At 37.6% G+C, this 18,151-nt stretch overlaps 1 protein-coding gene across 1 annotated transcript in view; it reads left to right on the top strand.

Moving 5' to 3' along the window:
* ACSF2 (acyl-CoA synthetase family member 2) overlaps window positions 1-17,549 on the top strand; it is a 59,096-nt gene extending 41,547 nt beyond the window's left edge. The window contains exons 11-16 of the mRNA XM_015811731.2: window positions 12,936-13,043; window positions 13,288-13,439; window positions 13,832-13,975; window positions 14,121-14,229; window positions 15,822-15,890; window positions 17,137-17,549. Coding sequence (XP_015667217.1) covers window positions 12,936-13,043; window positions 13,288-13,439; window positions 13,832-13,975; window positions 14,121-14,229; window positions 15,822-15,890; window positions 17,137-17,190 — 636 coding nt within the window. The 3' untranslated portion in view covers window positions 17,191-17,549. The remainder of the gene's footprint in view (window positions 1-12,935; window positions 13,044-13,287; window positions 13,440-13,831; window positions 13,976-14,120; window positions 14,230-15,821; window positions 15,891-17,136) is intronic.
* Window positions 17,550-18,151: the final 602 nt, after the last annotated feature.

The raw sequence follows: 18,151 nt of genomic DNA, 5'->3' as shown, positions 1-18,151 counted from the left end.
TCCCCATGGCTTACATAAAGATTAATGTTCTTTATTCTTTGTGCACTATATGCCCCCCTTTGGGGTTTTTTCTGATTAGAGCAACTTTGTTAATATTTATTTCTATCCTGCCTTTATTATTTTTACAAATAACTCAAGGCAGCGAACTCAAGGCAGCGGACTAACCAAAGAGAGAAGCAACCTAGAACTAAGGAGAAATTTTCTGACAGTTAGAACAATTAACCAGTGGAACAACCTGCCTCCAGAAGCTGTGAATGCTCCAACACTGGAGGTTTTTAAGAAGAGACTGGACAGCCATTTGTCTGAAATGGTATAGGGTTTCCTGCCTGAGCAGGGGATTGGACTAGATGGCCTCCAAGGTCCCTTCCTCCTCCTCCTCCTCCTCCTCCTCCTCCTCCTCCTCATTATTATTATTATTACTATTATTACTACTACTACTACTACTATTATTATTATCATCATCATCATCATCATCATCATCATCATCATCATCATCATCATTATTATTATTATTATTATTATATCCAACAAACCTTCCTTCTCCTATTTTCCCCAGAACAACAATCCTGTAAGGTGAGTTGGGTTGAGAGAAAGTGGCTGGCTCAAGGTCATTCAGCTGCCTTTCATGGCTAAGGCCAGACTGGAACTCACAGTCTCCCACTTTCTGGCCTATAGCCTTAGAGCCATTAGTCCAATTTGGGTCTCTATTGATCACTTAATATTGTCTACTAAAATGTATATTTTCAGTAGAATAGGTTCAACCTGAAGAATGGGAGCGATTTCCCTTTCTATTGCCCCTGTATACTTTAGCCTTTGGTCTGCAGAGTTGGAAGATTCTCCTGAACAAGTTGTAGGGAAGAGGGAAGATCACAAAGCTTGTAGGAAAGAATAAGGGAAAGAAAAACCCCTGTTTCCTAAACACTAGTTCATTTTCTTCACATCGTATGCAGGCCCTCCAATGCAAGCCATTCCAATGCAATTGCTTCATCAAATTTCCAGATGAACTTAGAATTTTCTTTTCTTACATCGTAGTTTTATTAAGAATTTTCACAAGAATAAGAGATATTATAAAGTGAAATTTAAAAAAAAAATTAAAGAAAAGAAAATGGAATTAAGTGAGAAGCTAAGAAAGATATATAGGTAGAAACAAGAAAAGAAAAATGACTTGCAGTCTTTCTTATAGCAGATACATACAAACAAATAATCTCACCTCTCTCTTTAAGATTAAATCATAATATCTTTTTTCCTATATTCATTTTTCTTAGTTTTTCATATATTTCCTTTTCCCTTATTCTGTTTTTTAACTTTTCTTTAAAAGAAAAGATTTTTTTTTTAAAGGTTAAAACAGTTCATCATCACAATGTTTATAATACGAAGCTGGGAGTCCATGTGATCCAGACACTTTCCCTATTTTAATCTTTTTTTATATATTGACAGCTTCCCTTATTGTTATGGGTCCATTCACCATCTCTTTTTGTTTATCCATTTCCTTTGGTTAATTTTGTTTCTTTAAATATCCCTCCCACTTCTGCTGGGGAAATTTCTTCTCCTTTGTACCATTTTGTGTAATATTGATGAAATATTCTTTGAATACTTATCTGATACCATGGTTTTCCCAATTTGTAATTTTAATATCATATTTTTCTTCACTTTCTTTTTTTAATTTATAAACTAGCCATTTTCTCAGCTTATTTGCTAACTCAAAATTCTTCTGTTTGCCATTTTCATTTCCATTTCTTTTATTATTAATATACACAGTTGTTGCAATAATTTTATTTGCTGCAAAATATTTTTCTCTTCCAGAGACCTGTACTTAGAACGTTCTAATGTCTTTCAAAGTGAATAGAATCTTGAAATATCTTTAAATGATCTATTTGGCAATGATAGCAATCTTATGACAATATCCTTGAGCCTATGGCCACTTGATAGACAGATGGCATGAAAACAAATTAATAATACTATAAAATATATATTGAGGATCACAGATTGCAAAGATAGAAATGTCCAGTTATATTACTAGATGACTACAATACTTAACCTCTTTAGAAGTTAATCCATACTGTTGCCCTAATTTTGAAAGAGAAAGGTAAAATGCAGATAACATGATCTACTGCTTCACTCCAAACAAATTACACTTTAAAAAGTTAGTTATTTTGATTTAAAATTTATAGAAATAAAAAGGATACTTCAGAAAATAATTGTTAAATAAGCAAGAATTATATTTAACTGTGAGAAAGCAGTTGATGAAAACTTAAGCATCAGAGACAGGGTAATACAGGAATAGGCAATTATCTGATTTTCTGAAGATATTAAATATTGTCTTTAATAAACTTTCAGAAAGCATGACCATAGAGAGATGGCTCAGAACATCTAGAAATATAGTTTGTCTATCCTGCCATCATGTAATATTTAAAAGTCTGTTCTACTTGCAAAGTCAGTAATTCATATAATCTCTTAGCAGTTGACTTCGCAGAGCATTTTCAACAAGCTAAGCTCCCAACTTGAATTCTCTGTCCCTCATTGTGTAATAAAACTACTCTACTCTTTATAGTGGGAATACAAGAATTAGTATAACTATGTTTTTGTAAAGTGCTGTGAAATATACGCATTGTGCTTAGTGTTCCTGGGTAACAGGGTTTTGGAAATCAGCAGATGGAAATGTAACTTCATTCTAATTTGTAAAAGAACATAGGTTGATGTTGAGACTCTTTAGAAAGAGTACAGAGAAGAGCAACAAAGATGATTAGGGGACTGGAGGCTAAAGCATATAAGGAACGGCTGCTGGAATTGGGTATGTCTAGTTTAATGAAGAGAAGGACGAGGGGGGACATGATAGCAGTGTTCCAATATCTCAGGGGCTGCCACAAAGAAGAGGGGGTCAAGCTATTTTCCAAGGCGCCTGAAGGCAGGACAAGAAGCAACTGGGTGGAAACTAAGCAAGGAGAGAAGCAACCTAGAACTAAGGAGAAACTTCCTGACAGTTAGAACAATTAACCAGTGGAACAACCTGCCTCCAGAAGTGGTGAATACTCCAACACTGGAAGTTTTTAAGAAGAGACTGTACAGCCACTTGTCTGAAATGATATAGGGTTTCCTGCCCGAGCAGGAGGTTGGACTAGATGACCTCCAAGGTCCCTTCCAACTTCATTATTATTATTATTATTATTATTATTATTATTATTATTATTATTATTATTATTATTATTATTATTATTATTATTATTATTATTATTATAATAAAACACTACAGTTGTCCCTCAGTAGAACTCCTGAGCTTTGGGGGTAATTTGTAAGGATGCTTAATTCCCTTCATTATTTTCCCTTATTTTCATTAGTCTTCCTTTCCCTTTTAATCTATTTTACTTCTCCTTTTGCTTTATGATTTTAGAGTTTTTTGTCGTTTCTTTCATATGAGTCCAGAATGGTGTAGGCTCTCCTGTTGGGAAGTAGGAGTAGTTCGGGAGAAAGACCCCCAAGGTTCCTTCCAACTCTGCTATTCTGTATTCTGCCTACTGATTAGTATTAGTAATTCTCTCCTATTGATTGACCTTAGCTTGCTCTCTGAACCAAGAGGAGAAGTATGAGTTCCTTATTTACTTATCAAACTTGTATGCTGCCCATCTTGCCCAAGGTGACTTATATTTTCTTATTCCCATAGAAGTATGATTTTCTTATTTCCCTGTATTTGATATACAGTTTCTCTAAAAGCAAAGAATGGGGCATAGTATGTTTTGGCTAACGTTTTCCCCATATTTTTTTCCATATTTTTCATATTAAAAGGCATAAAGTTACCATATTAGGCTGTTTTCAGTCTAATGAGCAGGCATTAAAAACAGAAATACAGCAGAGAGGAATGGATGCCAGACTCACTAGAGATGAGTAACGATGGCATGGACAAAATGAAGAAATCAAAGTCCTCTGGTTTTTACCTCTTTTGGGCTTTGTAGGTGTTGGCAGGGAAAGAAAAAGAGAGACTAAGAAGCAGCAGAGGCTGGAGGCTGTGTAGATGGAACATTTGGGGCGGGTCTCCAGCCAAAGATTGACTGCAGTAAACTNGCAACCTAGAACTAAGGAGAAACTTCCTGACAGTTAGAACAATTAACCAGTGGAACAACCTGCCTCCAGAAGTTGTGAATGCTCCAACACTGGAAGTTTTTAAGAAGAGACTGGACAGCCATTTGTCTGAAATGGTATAGGGTTTCCTGCCTGAGCAGGGGGTTGGACTAGATGACCTCCAAGGTCCCTTCCAACTTTACTACTACTACTACTATTACTACTACTACTACTACTACTACTATTATTATTATTATTATTATTATTATTATTATTATTATTATTATTATTATTATTATTATTATTATTATTATTAAACACTACAGTTGTCCCTCAGTAGAACTCCTGACCTTTGGGGATAATTTGTAAGGATGCTTAATTCCCTTCATTATTTTCCCTTATTTTCATTAGTCTTCCTTTCCCTTTTAATCTATTTTACTTCTCCTTTTGCTTTATGATTTTAGAGTTTTTTGTTGTTTCTTTCATATGAGTCCAGAATGGTGTAGGCTCTCCTGTTGGGGAGTAGGAGTAGTTCGGGAGAAAGACCCCCAAGGTTCCTTCCAACTCTGCTATTCTGTATTCTGCCTACTGATTAGTATTAGTAATTCTCTCCTATTGATTGACCTTAGCTTGCTCTCTGAACCAAGAGAAGTATGAGTTCCTTATTTACTTATCAAACGTGTATGCTGCCCATCTTGCCCAAGGTGACTTATATTTCCTTATTCCCATAGAAGTATGATTTTCTTATTTCCCTGTATTTGATATACAGTTTCTCTAAAAGCAAAGAATGGGGCATAGTATGTTTTGGCTAACGTTTTCCCCATATTTTTTTCCATATTTTCCATATTAAAAGGCATAAAGTTACCATATTAGGCTGTTTTCAGTCTAATGAGCAGGCATTAAAAACAGTAATACAGCAGAGAGGAATAGATGCCAGACTCACTAGAGATGAGTAACGATGGCATGGACAAAATGAAGAAATCAAAGTCCTCTGGTTTTTACCTCTTTTGGGCTTTGTAGGTGTTGGCAGGGAAAGAAAAAGAGAGACTAAGAAGCAGCAGAGGCTGGAGGCTGTGTAGATGGAACATTTGGGGCGGGTCTCCAGCCAAAGATTGACTGCAGTAAACTGCTGGCCTCTGTTCACATACAACTGTGAGCTTGTTGAGACTTCCCTACCAAAGCAGGCTGCAAAAGCCCAGCTGATTGAGTTGTTTACAGAGGTGAGAATGTGAGCTTGTTGAGACTTCCCTACCAAAGCAGGCTACAAAAGCCCAGCTGATTGAGTTGTTTACAGAAGTGAGACAGGCTCAATAAAGGGAGAAAATCCAGGGATTGGCTTGGGACACAGAGGACAGATTATATACAAGAAGGTCTCTCTTTTTTCTGGTTTTTTTCCATTGTTGAGAGATGTCACTGAGGCCACGTTGTATACTGTTTTGTAGACTGATAGCCAAGGTTGTTTTGCAGAAGTACATTTCAAAGGATCCTTTGAACAGGAAGATATTTCATTTGGGGTATGTTTGTGAATCTGAGGGCATAATTCTGGGCTGCCTGGGAGGCAAAGGAGCTATGTAATGTTTCTAAAAATCTCAGAAGTCAAGTCTCTCAACCCCCAGAGGCAGAGAGCTGAGGAGGTGAAAACCCCACAGCTTGGATGCTATCTCTACTAATTACGTCCATGTGTAGCTAAACTATCCTGAGCTACTTATCCTCTTGCTTGCTCTAAACCTCACTTCTGTGACATACCCTTTGTTTTTTCTTCTTCCCTTTTTTCAAACCATTAATTTTTACGGTCTATTTATTGTTTTTCTGCCAGCTTTTGGTTTGCAATCTGTGGCGTACTTCATTTCTGTATCCCGGTCTGGAATATACTTAACTTGAACTGAGTTTCTGGCTTGCTTTTAAACTGATTATTGATGGTTCTTTGAGCTCCAACTTTCTGATATCATAGTTTCCAGGTCCTCCCTTTATACTTTGTACCTAATCCTCATAAGGTCCAATTCAGCATTCAGCTGGTTGGTTTTCTCTCAGATGCCTCATATGGTTTATTGTGCTGAATTTCGGTGTGTAGGCCTTTGTGCTACTTCAGCTACAAGATTGCTCAGGTGAAAGCTGCAAGGTACCCAGATATCTTATAAAGGTTGATGTGACAGGAACAAAATACTTCTCCTCTTAGCCTGGCATTCTTTACACCTTCAGAAAGATCTGGCCAGGAGAGTCTTTACTCCTATGCAGATGCAGTTGCCTTTTGATTTAGTAGATGATGTAAGAGTAGGTCATATGGTCCATTTTCTTTATAGATTAGTAAATAAAGCCAACCCCAACTATTATTCCTTATCAGGCCAAATTGATTGACCCTGCCACGGGTGAAACTGCTGGAACTGAGGCCCAACCATTCACTGTACCCTGTGGCCTTCCTGTCCATGTCCTTTAGAAGGGAGCTGGCAACCCAAGCAGCCCAAGACAAAATAACCAGTGGGCCGAAGCAAGAGGGCATTCCAGCCAAAGATCATGGTAACCAATTGGAGTCCTACAATGAAATTACTTCAAAATACATATAAAGTAGAACCTGACGCATTAACAAAAAGGCCACAGATATGTGTGCATCATAAAGTTATTATTCAAACTGTAATTTATTTAGCGAATATTGGAGACCTAAGCAGTTTTAATCCAGTTATGATGGTTTGATTTTTTTCCCCTCCAAGGTAAAAACTACAAACTTAGAAAAGCAGAGCTTCTGCTGTGACTCTCTAGAGGTCAAATAATTAATACCTTCCATTCAGAATGTATCTATTAAGGACTTTAAGCCAAAACGAGATAACCATGAGAATTCAGCTGGCTGTCAATATATATGCGGCACTCAGAAAGACATTATTTTCCTGAGTTCTCCTTTTATCTCAGGAACATGCTTTGCAGAAGGCGGGCTTCAGAATTGGTTTTGACATGAGGGAGAGCCTCTGAACTCTTTTATGTTTGTGCCTGAACTCCTCAGTGGCATATTGGCAGGATTTAAGTTTGCACACCACCCATTATGCAGTTCTTTACTGGTGATGAGTAAGAACTGGAAAGAGAAGAGTCAGTGATTCTCACAACATCATGGTTTTTATAATTCCTGCCAGAACATTTCAGGTAGCATGGGGTCAGTATGTGCCAATGACTTCATTGTCCAGGAGCCCTCTTCTCCACAGCAACAAATCCCACACTTTCCTGGACCTCTGTTCAGTCTTTTGATTTAAATGTCCTGTGGGGACCAAAGTAAGAGGACATCTGAGGATAGGTAAGGTTGCACCTCAAACTTCTCTCTCTTAATCAATGAACATTTTGTAAACATCTATTACACTACAAAACATGAATCAAATGGCTAATAATTTATGAAGGTTGGATTTCCATTTGCCTCTCTACGGTGATTCTCAACGAATAAACAGACAGCCACATCAAAAATATAGAAATAGAGTGTAGCGGTACTGAAGCTCAAGGCTGTTTTGGACTTACTAGTTTAGCTGTTGATTGTCCTTATTACTCCATCTTTTTTAAAAGGATTTTCATTAGTGTTAGCATGAACAGTGCAGATTTTTGCCCAACAGAGGATTAACATTATCTGTATGGCTGTATTATCCATCTTTAATGACGCTTTTTTCATTAGCTCACTATTGAACACTAGAAACTGAAATTATTCACATTCTAGTTCAAACATCCCCACCTTGGTGCCTTTCAGATGTGGAACTCCATAAGGACCTGGGAAGAAGCGATCACTGATAGAATATTTGTAGCTCAGTGTTGAACTATGGGTCTTAGCACTCTCTAAGCTTAGCGGTTTCCTTGCAGATGTTTCATTACCAAACTAAGTAACATCTGATATTATCTAGTTGGGTAATGGAATGTCTGCAAGAGAGCACTAAGGGACCCAAAGAGGTATATGGCACACAAAAGGTTTCAGGTTCAATTCTGTCTTCTGCAGGTATGGGTTATAAGACCCCAACTTGAACATCTAGAGAGCCACTGCCAGAATGTTAAACAATAAAAGAAAAGAATGGACAACTTTGGGCTGGCCATGAGTCAACAGACATTTTGGGGGATTGAGGACCCTAATGGGCATCACAACAATGCAACAAGGGTGGTTTCTCTTGGTACAAGCCAAGAACTTCAAGGGCTGCTCATTTTGCGAGTTGTAGACTCACAAAGGCAGAAAAATCAACTGAGAGGAAGAAGTTCTGGAACTAGAGCAACTTTACCCTAATTTACCTTACCAGGTGGTGTGGTATGGTAAGGTAAGTTAGGCTAACGTTGCTCTAGTTCCCAAACTTCTTCCTCTCAGTTGATTTTTCTGCCTTTGTGAGTTTTATTGCCCATTTGGCAAAGAAGTGTTCCTACTCTCCCTTCCCTGTAACTGCCTGTCTTCCTCCCAGTTTCAGACAAGTTGATTCATTATTAGGCAAAAGGTTTGGAAACCCTTGATAAAATAGCCAGTTAATGTCACATGCCTCTCTGTGGCAGCTGCCAGATAACATTTCTAAAACTCAGGCAGTACCAAAGAAAGATTGATGAACCACAGGAATGCTACTCATTCTGGAAATAAATTTATACTCCAAGCCACCAAGACAGAAAAATAGCAGGAGGTTGGCTTTCAGTGGTCTGGCCTGGCTAGAGGGGGAGAAGACCCGATTTATGGGAACTTGGCTCACACAACATCCTGAGTCTTAAATCCAAGCTTAAAAAACCCACTTGCTGTGTTCACATGCTGTACTTAAACATAAGATGACGGCTTGGATCATATACTTGGCTAATAACTGGGCTTCCCACAAATCCTGTACCACAATCCATTTTAGCCTAGTCTAATGTGTTGTATGAACCTAGCCAGTGTTTAAGAACTGGTTCTGCGGACTCCATTGCTCCTGCCATGCCATGGAACAGCTGATCAGCACACTAAGTGCTCGGCTCTGTTCTCAAGCAGCTCACAAAATTCCTGAAAATTCAATGATCAATACAAGCTAGGTCTAGCACACCACTGAACCCAGCCACCCAAAAATGATGTTTGTAGGTGAGGTTGCATTACCTTTCCCTCTGAGGAAAGATAAAACATTGCAGTGGACAGGAAAGCTTGGGTAGAATTTATTAAACACCTGCGTGGAACAAAGTAAGCAGGTAGAGGGGAAAATCCATTTCCTCTCTGGTGTACTACAAATTTTCAGAGGAAACAGAAAACATTTCTTCATATAAACCTGAATTAACTCATAACATTTAACTGTCACAAGACATGGTGATAATCACTTTCAAGATGATTTTCATAGGAGACTAAGAGAAGTTTGTGCAGGATTCATTTGATGATGGAACACCATCTTCTAGTATTGGGACTGTTGGTTTTCTCCATCAGTGTGCTTCCTAGATTCTTTCTGCAGCTCAGATCTTACAATCAGACAGAAAGACACATAGTGTATTTCTTTACTTTTTTCTTCAGAGCATGTGAAAATGCAAACCTCCAGGTAAACAAAAATACTATAGTGTTACTTTGATTTCAGATTTACTACAAAGTATATACTCCAATATACCGTAATCAAATAAATAAACATATCTGAAAGTATAGATAATTACATAAGTCTGGACTTGAGGATCCAACGATGTTTAAATGCAGACACTGAGCTTGGATTCAGTTACAGATCATATGAAGAAACAACAATAAAAATGGAAAATTCCTCTGAACTTGTGTAATGGATTTTCCCTCATCATGCAGTATCTAGCATATTTTTTCCCAGTGATGCATTAGAGTGAAGGGCTTTTCTTGCAGGTTTGGGTCCTGCCACTTTTACCTTGCAGAAATTGAGCGCAGCTGAGTCTAAAAGGTGTTTACCCTTAAAATTAACTTGGACCTTCCAAATTTAGGGCAAAAGGAGACTTGGTCCTTAGGGACCTGGCACATAGTCCCAAAGAACAGACTGTAACCCAGTTGATTTCAAGCAAATGATTGTTGGGGGAAGTAAGAGGAGATTGCCAAGAGAGGACTGGAAAGAACATTGGTGTTTCAAGTCTAGACAAATACCCAATGTTATTAGAAGGGATAATTAAATCCATCCCAAAGTGCAAAATGAGACAAGCTTTGGTAGCTGGCTCCATCCTCCTTAAATACTTCCTTTGGTTTATTATTTTATTCCCCTCTGTTTTTTACATAGCCTTTGAAGTTCAAACATTATTCTTGTTTTCTGGCCAGTTCTGCCCTTTTCTCTTAAGTCAATGTTTTTAGCTAGGTTTTTTTTAAAAAACTGAACTTAAACATGGTTTTAAATATAAATATCATTTGTGTCAAAGTAGCATGCAGGCTAGTAATAAAACTTGTCTTCTTCTTTGTAGCCAATAGAGGTAGCACAACTCTTTGTAATATGAATAGAAACTGCTGTTTCCACATACTGCTGATGACTTCGCTAATCAGTTGATAGAAATAGTTTCTTCCAATAATTTCTCTCAATTCCATTTTGAAGAAACTTCAGTGAAATTACCTATTTTGTCCCCTTAATTCGCATCTTGATCCAAGTCTTCACTCTGCTATTGAACAGAAAAGTGGTCAGACAGGTAGTGCTTGATGTACAACCATTCATTTAGTGACTGCTCAAAGTTACAATGTCACTGAAGAAAGTGATTTACAACCAGTTCTCATACGTATGACTGTCACAGCTTTCCCCCCTCCCCAGACACATGATCAAAATTGGCAACTGGCATGTATTTATGACAGTTGCAGCATTCCAGAGTTATATGATCCCCATTTGCCACTTTTCCAGCCAGCTTCCAGCAAGCAAAATGAGTGGGGGGGGAATGGATTTGCTTAATGACCGCATGATTCACTTAACTGCAGTGATTCGCTTAACAACTGTGGCAAAAAAGGTAGTAAAATGGGGCATGATTCACTTAATAATCACCTTCTTTAACAATGGAAATCCTGGTCCCAGTCGTGGTTGTTAGTCGAGGACTACCTATCCAGCCTTAAAATTTCTGAATGCCATTTTGTCTATGGCAAGAGCTTGAGCTAAAACACTTTGCTCTTGATAGGTCTAGGTCCTAGGACAACTTGCCGCAGGATAATTCACCATGGAGCAAGAGTTACACTAATATCATTGAAATGGTGGGACAGAAACATTCAATAAAGGAAGCCAAAGGAAGGACAAATGAAATGTAATTGACAAAAATTAGAATATTTTTTAAATTATTTTAAATAATTGTTCTGTATCAGCCAGTTAGATGAGAACTATATGTTAGAATGTTTGGCATTTATAGGGTTAAGTGCTGTCTCCTTAAGAGATGGCTTATGGGTAATGTAGTTTAGCTATTCAGTGAATCCCATGTTAACAAGTCAGTAGGAGGGGCTACTAAGTTCATCACAGGATATCCTGGCTACATGCCAGCAGTTTGGAATGTCTTTGTCTGAGATAAGCATGGGATCACCGGAGGACAGACACAGTCTTAATTCATGCTAGAAGTTGATGTGAAGGAATTAATGATTTTACCTACAAAGATAAACAAATGTACAGCTTCTGGATGCATCTTCAGAAATGTAAGTTTCTGTTAAGGATTCCTAGATTAAATATTTGTTTTATAACCATCTTTGTTGAGTTGTCCCTGTCTGGTCTTGAATTACAAAGCATCTTGATTCAGGTTCCAGAACAATAATGTTATTGAATTATTGAATTGTCCTGCAGCGAGTTGACTGTGGCAAGTTGGCCTATCCAAAACAGAAAAACTCTTGCACTGAGTTCCAGAGAGTGCTTCTGATTCCCTTGACAGCACTTCCCCATCCATTCCTATTTGTATCAGGCCAAACAACCTAAATTTCTCTCTAGTCCATAATTTTATTTCCCATCAAACACAATCTAGCATGTCTAGTGAGCTCCCAAGTAAAGAGGGATAGCTGTAACCCTCTTTTTATTCTCCAAGACCTTAATCCTGTGGCACCATCAACTCCTTTTTAGTCCTTGCAAAAAATTACCTGTGCAGTGATCCAAACAAGGATGGCACCATGAAAAGCACAAAATAAGCTAATGTTTTAAGTTTTTTATTTTTGCTCAAATTGTATTTTGATTTGTTTCAATCCTTAACAAATTTCAGATAAGTCTCAGTTTATCGAGACAATAAATGATTCAAACTTAGATATCTTAACTAAGAAAGATTGGTGGAACCAGAACAGCCAGATTTTGACCACTTTCCCGACAACTATGAAAGTGGGGACCATCCCTGCCTTAAGGAGAGGGCTGTTCCATGGGAGTGGAGCCCCTACAGAGTATGCTTACCATTGAGCATAAGAACAGATGAAAAAGCACACAGATCCTGTCCACTTATTATCTTTTATTTTTAGTAAAGCAGCTCTATTACTTAAACAAATTCGAAGAGTTAGAGGTTGTCTGGGATCCCCAAACATATCTATGGACTGTGAACCAGAAGTAATGAAGTTATTTCCCATTCTAAGTGGCTAAATGTACTCTATGCAGATTGTACCTACAGCATTGGTATTGCAAAGCCTGTTTTCTACAAAATAATTTTCTAATTTGACTAATTACAGTAGTCAAAAAACAGGTCTAACTATCAGGACCATATGTCATGTTCTTAGATAGTTAAGGATAAACCTCCTTTGTGGCATTTTTCAGTCTTTTAAATAGTTAATCACCACAGTATTAAAACAAGCTTTTAAAATGTTTCTAAGTTTCAAAATAATTTCTCCTTACATATTATATGTATATGCGTCATATATCATATGACATGTATTGAGGCAAGAGTGAAACACACAGCTCTGAAATGTTTTTATGGCTCTGCTTATAGTTTGTTTCTGATTTTTTTGGGAATTTCCTCCTTGTTGGTTTTGTTTCTCAAACTCACCCAGTGTTTCCTTCTTTTATGGTTTGCAGGGTGTGTATGGAACAACAGAGAATAGTCCAGTCACTTTCATGGGCTTCCCTCAAGACACCTTTGCACAGAAAACAGAGACCGTAGGATATATTTTACCACACACAGAGGTGATTGATCCCTTTGCCACAAGTTCTGGTATCACCCTTTGCAGTTTCCACTTGGATCCCATCCAAGGCTATACTGTACATCAGGGGAGCATGGCTGGCTGGGGAATTCTGGGAGTTGAAGTTCACAGGTCTTAAAGTTGCCAAGATTGGATACCCCTGATATATACCTTGTCTTTTTAATCATCTCAGTTATTCCCCCTTCTCCTATCATCTCATTATAAAACTGCTTTTCTCGGCATTGCAGGCAAAAATTGAGGATCCTAATACAGGGCAAATCGTCCCATTAAACAGCGCAGGAGAGCTTCAGATTCGGGGCTACTGTGTCATGCTGGGGTATTGGGCAGACACCAACAAAACCAAGGAAGTGTTGAATGATGAGCAGTGGTACAAGACTGGGTAAGTCCACAGGAACTACTGGTTCATTAGGGAGGTCCAGTGATTCTGATAATGTGATCCACAGAGATCCATCAAATTGTTTACCATGGACTGCCCACATTCACTAGTCAAAACATACTCACTATCTCATCCCTACGACAAATAGGAAATAAATATTTAATTTGTTGATTAGTTATTTAGTTAAGAAAAGCCTTTTTAGGTAGAAGAAATGGGAATGCATACACAAAACTATAATCATTATTTTATTTACTAAGAAATGGGAGCACTCACTGCCTCCCATCTGTGTGAGAATTTGCAATGTAATAAATATTTGCAGTATAACAAATGGAAAATACAAAACTTCTATGTAGAAAATCCAGATTTAGGATGGAATAACAATAATCTCATTCCAGGGACATTGCTATTCTTGATGAGTATGGCTACTGCAAGATCGTAGGTCGCTGCAAAGACATGATCATTCGAGGAGGGGAGAACATATATCCAGCAGAGCTTGAACAATTTCTACACACGCATCCTAAAATTCAAGAAGTACAGGTGAGAGGGACAGTGAGAAAAGCCATCAAATTTGGCTTCTTGTTTAGATATATAATATCTAAACTTACATCCTGTAATAGACACTATCGACCCAAATATGGGAGAAAGATTTCTTTCTCCCATATGTAATAGACACTGTCGACCCAAATANGGTGTAAAAGATGAGCGATTTGGAGAAGAGATCTGTGCTTCCATCAGAGTGAAAGCTGGAGAGGAATGCACGGCAGACGAAATCAAGGCATTTTGCAAAGGAAAGGTAAGGACGACCAGGTGGATGGAACTGAACTGTCTCCCTCCTCTATTCCTTCCCTTTGCAACTGAGAGAGAGAGAGAGAGAGAGAAATCACATCTTTGATGGAATCAGTAGTTAAGGTAGGAACCCTAATTCCATGGCAAAACAGGTGTTCTGTACCCCTAGTCTGGTCCCCAGTATCTCCCCTGAGGTTTTAGAAAATGCTTGATGGAAAGCAGCTGCTAATCAACTTCAGTAATAGTAGCAAGAGGGCTGGAGCAGCTCTGAAAGGGAAGGGATGACAAAAGATTCTTGTGTTCTTAGAAGCATGAAAACATGAGACTAGCCTTCTGGGATCAAATCTGGGTCCATCTAATAGCATTTGTCTCACATGATGCCTTACCAGATACAAATAGGATATCAAAATAACTGCCCTCTCCTATCGTTGCTCAATCATTGACCCTGTGCCTGGAAATGTTACAATTAACTCGTTGATAGACTCTCTCCTAGGAATTTATCTAGTCTCCTTTTATCCACCTAAATTAGAGCCAATCCATCACATAGCAACTTGTTCCAAAAGCTGATAAAATACTGTGAAAAAGAAACATTCATTCTTACTAGTTTTACTAGTGGCCTCTATGGGAGAGAGGAAAGAAGTCTTCTTGTTTGCTGTTTCCTTACCATGTTTAATTTTATAAACCTGAATTATATTTCTTCTCTTTAGTTAAGTAGTTCCTACAATTGCCTTTTATTTTTTTATTTTTTTTAAAGTTTTATTAATTTTTAAGAATTACAATCTATAGAGCTTAGTAAACAACATGTTGTCTGGGTTCACATGTTTAACATTAACTTCTTCAGTATAAGTCTATTCAGTACTGCACAATCCAGTATTTTTTTCCCTGATCCTCCTTTCTTCCCCATATTTTTTCCATTTTCCTCTCATTACGCAGGTACAATTCTTGGTACTATTGACGTATACAGAGTTAGATATAAACATCTTCATCATATTTTACTAATATTATACAAATAACAATAATATCAATTCATTAATCAATATCCTGTTTTTTGTGCTCTTGTTAAGGTTTAATTTCCCATCAATATTAAAGTATCTTTGTCAGTTATGATTTTCTCAATGTTAAATACATTTATATAGCTAAAAATTTTATTCATACCAATCCTCCTCTTATTTTCATATTTCTCATATCAAAAGAAGAGAAAAAAAATGCTATTTTAATTCTAAATTGTATCTTTCATTATAAAGGTCTAAATATATCTAAGAGTCATCCGTTCTTTTAACCATATTCGAACAAGTACTTAAACATAGGTTGCCCCCTCTAATAGGTCAAATCTTCTATTTTTCAAATCTAACTCTCGCTTTCTTTCTTTGCCAAGTGGCTTTCCAAGCCAAGGCAATTAAATGGCCCAGGAATTTTCTTGCTATTTTTATGAAAGTTGCTTGGCATGAGGAAGACAATTTAGGTAGGGTATTTTTGAGGGGGAGTTGGTAAGAAGCTGAGCTTTCACTGAAGTTTTAAGAAACCTGTCTCTTAGTCACATGAAATAACAGGCAAGCCAAAACAAATTCTGACATTCTGAGCTTTTTTTTAAACTCACAGATTGCTCATTTCAAGATTCCTCGATACGTAGTGTTTGTGAAGGATTACCCACTCACTGTGTCAGGCAAGGTGAGTAAAAGCACCCCTGTTTTGGTGTACAGCACTCGGCTGAGTACGGTAAGACATATCCCTATCTCAGCATATTTAATTCTAAAATTTGATGCAAGGCAACAATAGAGGAAGGTGAGGGAACTTCAAGTAGTCATCCAAGGATAAATAGGCTTAATTTCAGAGAAGATTAAAGTAAGCTACAGTATGAAGGATTTGAAATCCTTGAAAATGTGAGCTTGAAGAGTGATTGGAAAGAAACATAAGAGATGATGACTTGTGCATTGGAAGAGGCAGTTTGAAACACATTGAGCCACAAGAGGGAAAAAAAGGGGAATAGTCTGTGATGGAGATTGAAGAACAATAAAGTTTATAGGCAAATATAAAAGGATAAAGGGAAGAAGGCCCTAAAGAGTTTTGAAGTAAAAACTGGACCAGTAGAGGTCAAGAAACCATTATAGGAATTTTAAAGATAGGAGTCCTCTGATCAGAGTGACAAATGTGATGATTTCAGCGTCAGAATATTGGGTTATTGTGATGGCTACCAAGATCAGAAATGGGAAATATGTGGAGGCCTGGGGATGGGGGACACATTTGTGCTCAAAGAACAAAGGAAGAGCTCTGTAGTATTTAGGTATAAAACAGGAAGAAACACTAACTCTTTTTTGCCATCTGCTGGTGAACTCTGTAATTTAGATCTGGTAGTTCTAATGAAATCATAGCTCTGTGCAGCAGTGTGGCTGATACAGTTATCAAGGCTGGTACTGGCATGAGGTTCAGAGAGATTGTCCCCTCCAGGGATGGGTTAGGAGGTATGTTGAAACAGAGCCATGCGCCTGACAGTTCCCAACTCTCTTAAGACTTGAGCAGCATGTGAGGTAGCAGTAGAGCTTTTCCTCAGTCTCAATGCAGATGACACTTTGAATCCAATGGGATAGTTAATACGCTAGTAATGGAGAAGAGATAGAACGACAGCCATCTCTGGTGTTTAAAATCAAACCAGAGCTTAGTTACCGCTTAAAAATGTTGCCACTATTTTAATCAGGTGGTACTGATAGGGGAGAATTACAAACTACAGGTACTCCAGCAAGACTGAAAAGGACCATTATTGTTTGCCTACTTCAGAGAGTGTTTGATTTGGGTCAAAGTTGAAGAATGATAAGAGTAATGTATGAAGAGAGAAGTCTTGAGAAGAAATACATGAATATTTGTTTTGCTATTTAAGTCTTTAATTACACGAGTCCCCTTTTATTCCATCCAAATGTAGATTCAAAAATACAAACTGAGAGAGCGGATGGAGAAACATCTTCAACTTCAATAGGAGGATGCAGCGTATAAGAGACTCCAAACGAACATGCTGTCTGCCACCTTTTTTTTAGTTCCAAACATTTAAGAAGCTGGAAAGGATCACTGGCCTGCCTTAAGAAACATTAAGTCTGCTGATTACCAAATCAAGTTTGCTTAAAATAGTATGCTTTTTCTAAAATAAAAAATTAGAAAAATACAAATGCAGCATTTCTTTAGTAGAGATAAATTTGGGTAATGAACTCTTTGGCAAGATCATAAGAAAGGATGGGTTCTAGCTAATAGTGACCATGAGAATCTGTCCATGTGACAAAATTCCTAACAAACCACAGAGACCTCCATCCTGTTCATTCCTACACTTTGGGAGCAAGGATTATCAACCATCATGTTACATTAAAAAAAATGGGCAAGAGCTAAAATGAAAGTATAATGAATGAATTATACATTTACAAATCTGTTCCTAACAACTTATACAAATGAAATTTAAACTATAGATCTTCCCAACCATAGATGCAGCCAAGAGTACATCTTTCCTATGACAAGATGCCAGGCTCAGGAGGAGGCAGAACCTCAGAAATTGAACTGTTTCACCCCTTCCTCCTACTCATTAGAGGAAGTAGTTTTTGTTCCCAGTTTGTGTTAGAGCAATAAAATGCAAAGCAAAAAGTTTTCTCAATTGTTTATTTCTCAATTAAAACACAGATATTACAGAAATGTCCAATTTTCCAATCATATCAGAAATAAAAGTGCACCTGAATTGGTAAGGGTTCTTTTTTTTTACGAGAGGATTGAGCACCTCCCAACCATGACACACTGAACTGCAGAGACTGATAACATTTTCATTTTCTTCAGCTACAGTGCTCCACATCAGCTGAATTATTAATATCTTTGTTTATAACATTGCTACTTGACTTCCTTCTGTGTCTTACTACAAATGAACTTTTTTCTTCTATTACTCAGCAGACTATTCCAAAAAT

The sequence above is a fragment of the Protobothrops mucrosquamatus genome, unplaced genomic scaffold (genome assembly GCF_001527695.2).
Source record: "Protobothrops mucrosquamatus isolate PMUCROS unplaced genomic scaffold, P.Mucros_1.0 scaffold_52, whole genome shotgun sequence".
NCBI classification, from domain to species: Eukaryota; Metazoa; Chordata; class Lepidosauria; order Squamata; family Viperidae; genus Protobothrops; species Protobothrops mucrosquamatus.
This window is presented reverse-complemented; position numbering and strand designations above follow the sequence as displayed.